Source organism: Octopus bimaculoides, chromosome 1, assembly GCF_001194135.2.
Source record: "Octopus bimaculoides isolate UCB-OBI-ISO-001 chromosome 1, ASM119413v2, whole genome shotgun sequence".
NCBI lineage: Eukaryota > Metazoa > Mollusca > Cephalopoda > Octopoda > Octopodidae > Octopus > Octopus bimaculoides.
Window position 1 is genome coordinate 79,871,840 of NC_068981.1, and position 10,692 is coordinate 79,882,531.

At 35.6% G+C, this 10,692-nt stretch overlaps 2 protein-coding genes across 4 annotated transcripts in view; one reads left to right on the top strand and one right to left on the bottom strand.

Annotated features, from left to right (window-relative positions):
• The window catches only part of LOC106877085 (sterol O-acyltransferase 1), an 87,635-nt gene extending 80,127 nt beyond the window's left edge, over positions 1–7,508 (bottom strand). Inside the window, exon 1 of one of the 2 annotated variants that reach the window (XM_014925870.2) lies at positions 7,399–7,508. In XM_014925870.2, the coding sequence (XP_014781356.1) occupies positions 7,399–7,402 (4 nt within the window). In that variant the 5' untranslated portion in view covers positions 7,403–7,508. The remainder of the gene's footprint in view (positions 1–7,398) is intronic. The other variant, XM_014925871.2, reaches the window with a different exon arrangement.
• A 41-nt stretch (positions 7,509–7,549) lies between these two features.
• Positions 7,550–10,692, top strand: part of LOC106877086 (uncharacterized) — a 59,545-nt gene continuing 56,402 nt past the window's right edge. The window contains exons 1-2 of one of the 2 annotated variants that reach the window (XM_014925875.2): positions 7,550–7,631; positions 7,757–8,458. In XM_014925875.2, the coding sequence (XP_014781361.1) occupies positions 8,042–8,458 (417 nt within the window). In that variant the 5' untranslated portion in view covers positions 7,550–7,631; positions 7,757–8,041. The other variant, XM_014925874.2, reaches the window with a different exon arrangement.

The window sequence follows — 10,692 nt, forward strand, 5'->3', positions numbered from 1 at the left end:
GACCCAATTTCACTCGGGTTGTAAACTCATAGCCTTAACACAGTACTCTTTGTTTGTAGTGTAATTTGACACCTTCCTTCTAGGCATGGTTAGGTAAATATTTCGTAAAGGACCCATTCGTACCTCGGTGTGAAATAATTTTTTCCACGAGGTTTTTCGAGTGCATTCAACGTATCTGACCCCCAAACCCGCTGCACGCCACTTTTTTCCCGAAATGGAAGTGGGGAGGGGGGGAGATACCTCGGAGTTTTCCACCAACAGGGTTTTTGTTTTTCTTTTCCTGGTTATTTCGCATACTTTCAACGAATGTGACATCGAAATCACGCGTAAACGGCTCCTTTTCCCCAGAAAAGGAAGATTTTGTTATTTCTAGCACGCCCTACTACCACGTAACAGTTATTTGTGATGAAGGACCCACCGATATAATTTTTTGACCCCGCCCCAACTTTCCTTTCCGAGTAAATGACTGTTTGGTCCAATGAATGACAGTCTTTGTAGGCAAATATTTGATGACATAAATGAGGTAAAATAGCCATAAAAAAGTGGGTACAGCAGTGTGTACCTAAACTTTTTCAAAGTGTATTCAAGGGGTGGGTTCCAGGATGACACAAAGCCATTACTTGTGTGAAAACTATGATGAGTTGTAGCTTTCCATAGAGAAAGAGTTACTCTACCAATATGCGCAATTTGAATGACTTATGTTGATTAATAAAAAAAGTTATGTCCTGCATTATTTTCGGGACAACCCACATAATTTGAAATAAACAAAATTATGAGAAGGTTGGTTTAGATGTAGCAGCATAGATCTTTTTATCACAGCCATGTAAATCTTATTTAACTTCACTTTCACTATGATATGAATTTAGGCACAAAACCCGTAAGCTTTTATTTTCTTTAGTATCGCAATTAGCGAAGAATATCCTCGCTGGATACAGGTTTCGAACGGGCCAGAACTAGTTCACTGCATTTCTAATGGCGAGAGTAACAAAGACGTGTTTGTAACTCGATGTTAAGGTCTTTCTTCGAAGAGCATAAAGTTTTTCGCTGATATTTTTTACATATATACTTCATCTTTTAGCGAAAGACATGCACACCCCGCCCAACTCATTAACACAGATTGTTGGGTTGACTGTATTTTATTTCAAGTGTTACTATCAGTAAATAAATCAACTGAGTAGTCAAAGTTCTTTCGTCAAAGCTGACCTTATCGATTACGATATTCCTCCAAATCACTTTCTGTATTAGAACTCACTCCTTGCTCCGTGTACACACACACACACACACACACACACACACACACACTCGTGTGTACCTGTGGTACGGAAATTCATAAAATGGCATATATGTTATGAAAGTGGACGTGCATGCACAACTTTGTGTCTATTATGTCAGTGTGTGTGTGTGTATACGTGTGTACGTATGGATATCTATACACGCAGGCGTATAGATATCCATACAATTCTCGCTGATAAGAATGAAGTTTCTAAAATGAATAGAGAAATTTGAAGGATTGCTTTGGTCCAATGGTAGAACGACTCTCATGTTTACAAGAGATGCGGGTTTGAGTCTTACGGGCTGGCTTCAACTTTCAATAGACTTTAATTTCATGATACGTGTCTCTTCGCCATTTTGATACAGTTTGATGCCTGAATACCTTCCTCGCTCAGAAACTAAATTGGTGTGAAATGGTTTAATCGGCGACAACGGCACAGGTTGTACAATGAGCTTCTGAACGGTTTTTGTCTACCAGATTCCACTCGCAGGGTATAGTAAAACATTTGCCCAAGGTTCAGCGCAGTAGGATCGAACCCGAAACCTTGTTGTTGCCAGGCGAACTTGTTAACCATTTAAAGATAGCGAATCAAATTACGCCCTTATTGTATGAATTGATACGAAATATAGGTCAGTATTATTTGTTTAGAAGCGATTAATTTGACGAAAGAAAATTAAATATAATTATGCCACATTGTTTCCATGTAAATGTAAAATTTCTCTGTGTAAATAAATGGCCGAGAGAAAATTAAAGGAAATAATAGCGATAATTTTTTTTTCATGCGATATTCCCGCACAATGTAAACAAAATCGAAATTTTTCACCTAAATGAATATTTCAACGACGGAGCGAGTATTATTGAAGTTTTTGCTATTTAATCACGTATAAAAAAATGCAACTGATAGCACATTTAATTGTTTCTTATCAGTTAATCTCCTGTGAGTATACAACAAAACAGAACCGAGTAGATTGTAATCGGGTGTACAAGTGATGTGTAACACCGATAAAATCTCTCAAAGTTCATTTGGTTATAAAAATAAAGTCAAGTTGGCAAAAGATTAAATTTGTTTACGACAAATTGACCCCTGGAGCATTACCACCAAAGTTATCAGAAAGAGAAAAAAAATCCGAACGTAAAAATAGAAAGTAAGATATCTCACATTTCTCGGGGAACTGACTGATTATGTTTGTAACTTCTATTTTTAATTATTTTAAACTTATTCTATATGGAATGTTGCTGATTCCTATGAAATAATATTGCGTCATTTGATTTTAGAAGTCAATGACTATATATAATTACATGCTAAACTTTAAGAAAGCCTTGCATTTTTTTTTTCACATATAAAGTGAATTTTCAAATTAACTCGAGTTCTTTTCTGTTCTGGGAGCTTAAACTTTAGAAGACTGTTGCTTAGACCGTAATAATTAATCCAAAAACACCAATGAACAAAGGTACAAATGTAAATTTTTAATCTGAATAAAAATATAGGGTTCGAAGTAATTATCCAAAAATGTATTTTTTACGTGTTTTAACTGAAATATTTATATCCACTGAGCAACTAATGTCCATGCTAATACACAATACCCACGGTTTTTTTTTTTATCTCAGATATCTACATCAGGTCTCAGAGCCGTTTTAGCAGCATTATAGGCCTTCGAGTAGATCAACGCAATGACCCTTATAGAATTTATTGACAGCAAGCCATAACCTACATAGATGAGAATTGTGTCACTAGACCCGTGAGGCCTCCTGGCAATTGCCCAGCGTGCCCTTGCCCTTAAGACAGCATTGCCATGCCTGTTTCGATGAAAATATTCCATCAATGTCTTCTACTGATATGTGATAAGAGTGAATGAATAATATATATATATATATATATATATATATATATACATACATACATACATATACATTATATATATGAGAGAGAGAGAGCGAGAGAGAGAGAGAAAATATTGTTTAATTCTGTATAAAAATGTCTACTATTTCTGTTGCTTAACTCTGGATTAAGACTAGAGAAACCGTATATGTTTGAGAATTGACACATCACAATTTCGATGTTATATAATCTTGTTACATTCAATATAGTTAAGTTTACATGTCTGGTCAGGCTGTGTACAATCTATAGCTAACAGATTATTATCATTGGGTGATACAGAATTTTATGAATACCAAGAAATTATTGTAATACACCAAATAGCAAATGAATAACGTTTATATAAGCATAATTAATTATATTTGCTATAAAATAATTGTATATTTTAACTATTAGTTACTGTTAAATAGGTTAGTTCCCAAAAAAGCATACAGCTACAGAGAAAATTAATATCATAAAGCCACTCTCAAGCAATACTCAATAAGGATTTCATTAAAATATAAAAAATATCATTGTTAATGTGCTTAAAAAGGGCGGCAAGCTGGCAGAATCGTTAGCACGCCGGCCAAAATGCTTAGCGGCATTTCGTTCTGAGCTCAAATTCCGCCGAGGTCGACTTTGACTTTCGGAGACGATAAAATAAGCACCAGCTGAGTACTGGAGGTCGATGTAATCGACTTGCCCTCTCCCCCGAACTTACTGACCTTGTGCCAAAATTCGAAAACATTATTAATGCAGTTAATCAGCTTACAGACATCCACAATACATTAAGAACTCTATAACTATACTACCTCATTAAAACTTTTTTTTTTAATGCTAACACTATATATCATGGCAAACTTAAACATTTTTAATTGAATTCTTACCGAGAACTGATTATAATTGTATATTCCTTGTGGTTGTATATACATGTTTCGTCTAATCCACTATCCTGCATATTTTGTGTGGTCGCAAACAGAGAAGAGATGCATTATTGCCACGTTATGGAGGATAAAGTATTGCAATATCAGTTTACAAGTTGAGTGTTCATAACAGCTACAGGTATTTTGTTGTATGTCTTGAATTATATCAGCATCTTAAACTAAGTGTCTTGAACTATAATAGTAGTCTATTACCATTTATATCAGTCAACATGAACTTTTCCACCGAGTGAAACAGTGAACCAAGATTTTTAGCATTTAAATGTGAAAAGTAGCTTAACATGGCTTCCAGACAACCGCCTCGTGAATCTGGCCGTTCCATATAATATTGTTGCTAATCAGTTCACTCAGTTTCATGTTTGTAGTATTGACCGATAGTATCAGTGTCAAAAAATAAGACACATGTAGGTAAATGTTATTGTAATCCTGTAGAATATTGAGCATGTCCATTGCAAATTCGAACCATTACCTAGGTGACATGATCTATGACATCAAGTGTAGAGTTAACAAAAAAAAACAAAGCAAAGCAAAGCAAACGACATAAATTACATATTTAGACCAATAAATCTGAAACCTGTTGACGCAGTTTTTAACATATTGCCACGAAACAAAGTTGTAGACATTTAACGTCGGGCGGCTACTCAGAGTATTTGGTATTCGATGGAGCAATTTAGTGCCCATCAAAGGAATCGAAGAACAGTTGTAACATTCACGATTTGCTGAATAGTTTGCAGCAGGCAAGGTTACATCTAAAGAATTCATGTTAGATCTATCACTGTGGTATTGCATGCATTGGAAGGTTAAAAATTAATTGTAATGAAACAAGTTCCCTGCTCTCTTTAAGAATTGGAGTTACTTTGAGTATGGCTACATTCTCGGACTTGTCAAAATATGCAAGTAACAAAATTTGAGTTTGATGCTAATAATGTTGATATAGAAACATTCATAGAAAACATAGATTATTTATGCCATATTATAAAATTATTCCAAGGTGCATATTATACATGCAAGTGATGTGAAATATTATAATATTGTCATATGAAATAATGTATCTTAATATCAGTACCGCTGCCGTAGTCTCCTTTAGAGAGACTTAGAAATATTAATATTTCTTTACATTCGACGGATAGTTGTCGTCATCTTGTTTGTTGTTAACAGAACGTTTCGGCTGATATACCCTCCAGCCTTCTTCAGGTGTCTTGGGAAAATTTCGAACCTGGATTCTCATTCCTAAGGTATTTTTCGATGTTATTATTATTATTATTATTATTATTATTATTATTATTATTATTAGTGTTCGGGTCACTGCTTGGAATCGAACCCGGAATCTTGGGGTTAAACTAATAATAATAATAATAATAATAATAATAACATATAAAAATACCTTAGGAATGAGAACCCAGGTTCGAAAGTTTCCCAAGACACCTGAAGAAGGCTGGAGGGTATATCAACCGAAAAGTTGTGTTAATAACAAACAAGATGAGGACAAATATCCGTCGAATGTAAATAATGTACAGAATTCCTCATCTCTTAAATATAGACCTGTATTAATATTTCTATTTTTAAATAATGTATCATTTGACCAGAAATAATATATCAATAATGTCCCTGTTTGACCAGGATATAGTAAATAAAACAACGTTGCAAACAATGCCTCAGTCTACTGGTGTATTCCTTATTCACGGTGCAGTCTTGTATAACAGAAATAACCTTGTAGATTATACTATGTTAAAAACAATCTAATAGATTATATAGTTTCACAGAATTATTCCAGCAAACAAAATGAATTCAAAACTATTCATTTCAAAATCATTTTGAGAAAACAAGTAAGTGGTTAAATTTATCAGATTTATCACCTAAAATAATATATTGTAAATTTGATGCTCCTTTAGAAACGTGCCTCTCCAAGAAAATGAAATGCAATTAAAAAAAAAGTTATGAAAATGGAAAACATATACAAAATAAATGACGTATGCAAAAAATTAGAAAGATTCGCCCATTTTAGATATTTGATACTAAAAAATAAAACAAACGGAAAACGAACACTCGCGAATAAAAACGAACATGTCGGATGATACAAGGAGAGGTAATTTACTTTTATCAGTCAGGTGTTATTTAATGATACGAGGGGCCAAATAGCTACTGAGTTATAAGTTCTGTAATTTATTTTCTCTGTAAACTGAAAACAAAACTAAGAATAACAAAACTTGAATACGTCTTAAACATATTTACTCAATTGTTTTATAATTATTTCTGTCCTATATCACATAAAATGGGCGAAGGTTAAGTGAGTGCACACCATGTAACCCTAACCCTAAAACTAACCCCAACGAGTGTGCACAGTAAAAAAAAAATCTGATTAAAAACAATCAAGAATTTGCAAACGATACTGTCGGGCTTCTCGTATCATTAATAATACCTGACTGGAAGGCGCGTTTCTAAATTTACAAGAAGAGTGAATTCCTCTAGTTGTTGACTCTTTCTTGTATACGTTTATATGTTCTTTTCACATCTATCTTATTCCTTATAATTTCTTTTAAATAAGCACCAGGATGATTTTTGCAGTGGTGGTCTTGAATTGACTAAACGTCAATCAGGCATGGGTAACCCATTTTCGAGAAGAGGGCCACATGAAACATGACTCATCATAAGGCGGGCCGCACTATTAAAAATTCAAGGTAATCTTTCGTTAGGCTGTGCCACACATAAAATACCGCAGGCCTCCTATGACTAGTATAAACGCCACTGATTTATCTATCCCGAAACGATGACGAGCAAATTAAACTCCAGCGTGATGTGAATTCAAAATGTGAATTCAAAACCAAGACATAAAACTATGTTCGACAAATAATTTAGTCCGACGACCTTACTATCTGTGCCATATGCAACACTGTTTTATTATTGAGGACATGATTGCATGTGTTTAATTTCCTGTGTCTAGACACAACTTCCTATGGTTTAAATGAGGGAAATGAGATATGTGAAGCTCGTGTAATATAATTGTTTCATTCGGAAATCTAGACTGGGCTGCAAACTCAGTCCCTCCTGCAGTTGGCCCCTTTGTCTACACCCTATACTATATGTATACAGACATTTTTAAAACCTAAAACTATATGTTTATAAAAGTGGATGGAAATGTGTGAGGTCCCTGCTCTCTTCAAGCTCTTTAGTTGTATAAATAAAATGAATATCACTCGCGAATCGCAAGAGTTCACGGAATTTACCTAATTCTTTTTGGTGCTCATATCGAGATTATGTATTAAGATTATTAATAAAGTATATCTTATAGGAGGGATATGGTCGGCTGGATAAAACATTAAATTACTTACTCATAAGTTAAGTGTCAATCTAATGCAGTCGTTTCATCGTATTTCTTGGCCGAATGTTTTATTTTACATTGCTTTTATTGGTTCAGCTCACTATTTGTGACAGCTAACAGTTCCATGTCATAGACCGGCGTCCTACCGAATGAAGAAATTAATCTTTTCTCTACGAAACGCCACGAGGCTAGACTTAAACGCCAGTCTTTGCATTTCTGTTCTTTAAAGATTTCCGTCCGTTGGTTAGTATTATCTATTTTTCTTTTCATTAGAGCCATCAACTAATCATTCAAATAAAACTAACCTTTATTTTTAGTAGTCCTGACCGTGTTCAACCACTTTTCTTCTTCTTTTTCTTCCTTTAAAGGCTCTCATTTTCTTATCTAATCGAAATGAAACTGATTTACTATTTGGTGAGGAAGTCTCATATCTTCAGATACGCAAACTGCCGCAGCTTTGCAATATTCTGCAGAACTGCAAGACGATGAAGCATGTCCCGGATATTACAGTAGGAAACGAGTGACATCATTGTAAATGACTGAAAGAATTCGTTTATTCTGAAATATGTTACAATAACATTTTTCATCCCATCTCAATTATGGTCATTGTGTTGTTATAAAACCTAGCGTCTAGCATTAAAAACAGTTTAATAATGTTCAAACTAATTAAAGAACTGTTTGTATTGATACAAACAATGGCCATTCTGTTATTTTCTGAGGAAATACCGAATAAGTACAAAAATATCCCGGAGTGTTACTTAAACTGCAGTTTTGAAGATCGTAAAATGCCATCTAAAAATGATTTCAATAAATTAACCTGGAGTCATCCGAAACAAGATATTGTGAAGGTTAATCAAAATCAGATTAGTTCCAAGGATGGAATTGCAAATGAATCAATGCATAATCCAAAAAGTAAGTTTATGGAAGTCCCACGGAGACTTTATCATACTCCACAGATATACTTAAAAAGAAGAAAGCGTGATGCTGAAATAAATATTTACAAAGTAGCTGCTTTGTTAGCAAGACACAAATACACAGGAACTGATCCACGTCGTTTAAGCTTGGTTAAGGTAAGGATAATTATAACATTTTTAAGAAGTAGTATTATAAAGAAAGCCAAAAATATTTTAGATTGTTCCATATAAGTGTAAAATATATTATTATTTAGAGCCTCGTAAAAGGAATAAAAGGAATTTTTCTACTTTACCAACGAAATAAAAAAATTGCTCTATTTGTATTGTGTAAATAGATTTTTAACGCTGGTCTATAAGAAAATTGCTGTTCACTGCTAAGTATGGCAAATATTGATAATTTATCAGGAACGCAAAAAACGAAAATGTTTGAGAAGAAAAGATAAACGTAGCCAATCAACTTGAAATAGAAATGTAGGGGTTAGCCAAAATGGCTTTAAAATTCAATTTTAGAATTCTATCTTTGAATTTAGTAAAGCATAAAAGATTCTAGGTGTGTTTAGTCGTTAGTCCTTATCAGACATTTGAAGGAGATTCATTTGCTGGATGCAGATGAGAGGGTACTGGATTCAGACAAAGCTCAAGACAGAGTCCCACCTCCCAACATGTTTTCTTTTATTTTATATTTTTGTAACGGTTGGTATTCGTTACAGTTGAAGGTCACCAATTGTAACGATGTTTGCTGTTAAGGTGTTGGTATGCAAGATGGAAGAAGAACAGTGATTGAAGTTGTAAAGAGATTTTTATTTACCGTTACTTTGTATATATTCAAAACCACGACGGGTTGGCATGTATAATTAGTAAATGGAAAAGCATGCAAGGTAAAAAGATTTCATTTCGGCCGGGCTGTGTACACGATCTCATAGTTGTATATATAGAGAGATATGGTAATGTTACAGACTAAGAAAGTGAGTTAGTGAAAGTTATAGAGTCGAAGGAAGTTGTCTCATAGTTGGCTGGTTGTAACCTTCTGGCTATTTGTCTTTAGTGGCTGCCTGCTTGTAGACTCAAGTTGTCCGTTCACTAACTAATTTCTTTATAGCCAATACATGGCTCACATAGAGGGAACAGCACAAGGACAAAACAAACACATTTAGGGACTGGGGTTATACATTAGTTAGTCGGGGTAAAAATCGAGTATAATGAAATCGAAATGGTGAATCAATGAATTGCAATGAATTAAAAATTAAATGATAATATATAGTTTTTTTTTTTCGGATTTGTGTTCAAGCCGTCGGTTTTTTTCTTTTTTCTTTTTAATAATTAATAATTTTTCGTTTTTTATTTTTCTTCCGTTTTTTACCTTCTTTTCCGTTCAGACCGTCTACGCTCTCAACTTCCTTATGACATTTATCCATCTTTTCTCAAACGCTCTTTGACACAGGCACCTTTTCTCCAGACTGATCTTCCTGGACAGGTGGTAGTTAAAATAACTAACCAGCCTGTGTCCGGAGATGAAGTTGCCTGTCTCAATTCTTCTTCCACGCGTCACCCATAATGTCTCTTTAAATGCGGCTACTACGCAGAAAAAATGACGCCTCCTTTTCCTTGTTAAAGGAGGTAGGCGGTACAATCTTGATAATAGATTCAGTCGATTGCCGTACTCTTTCCGTTTCCGACACCAGTTGTTCGACATAGGTTATCAATCCCCTCAGTTGCTCACAATGTACGAAGGCTTGCGTGACAGTTTCACTGACACGCCCGCACCTTGAGCATGTGGTTGGGGTACTAACACCATTCCTTGACAACCTCTCTCGAACTGGCAAGGCTGATCGGTAGCATAAACCAGGCCAGGGATTTCTGGAAGTTATCCATATACCTCGGCCTCAATGTTCTTCCGAACAGGTTGACAAGCTGGTCCCCATCGAAGCCTAGAGTCTCCCTCAGGACGTCGTCAGACATATGCTCTACCAACCCGCTATAAAAATCCGCAGTGGTGGCCCCGCTGCCGGTATTGCTCGCTCGGGAGAACAGAGCGAATGCATGTCTGAACTCCTTCTGTCATTCGCTCATTTTCGGTCTCCGCGTGATCCATGTGCCTACGTCCCGCAGAGACGTCAATTGTGGCATGCGATGACCACATGCGGTGACCACACCTGTTCACCATCCAGGTAGAGCCAGAGATGTCTCAGTCTCAGCGCATACTTGCGCATCATCAGCTAAGGCATCTCTAACCCACACTTCAACGGTTTCTGGCAGCAGATGGCGCACCTCACAAGTGGTGGTTTCCCATTTCACAAAAAGCGGAAAAGGATCCGTTCCAGCTAGGTCAGCCACACACCGGGGCAAGGCACAACGGTTAGGCGGTAGGTTATCACAGATGCTATAAACAC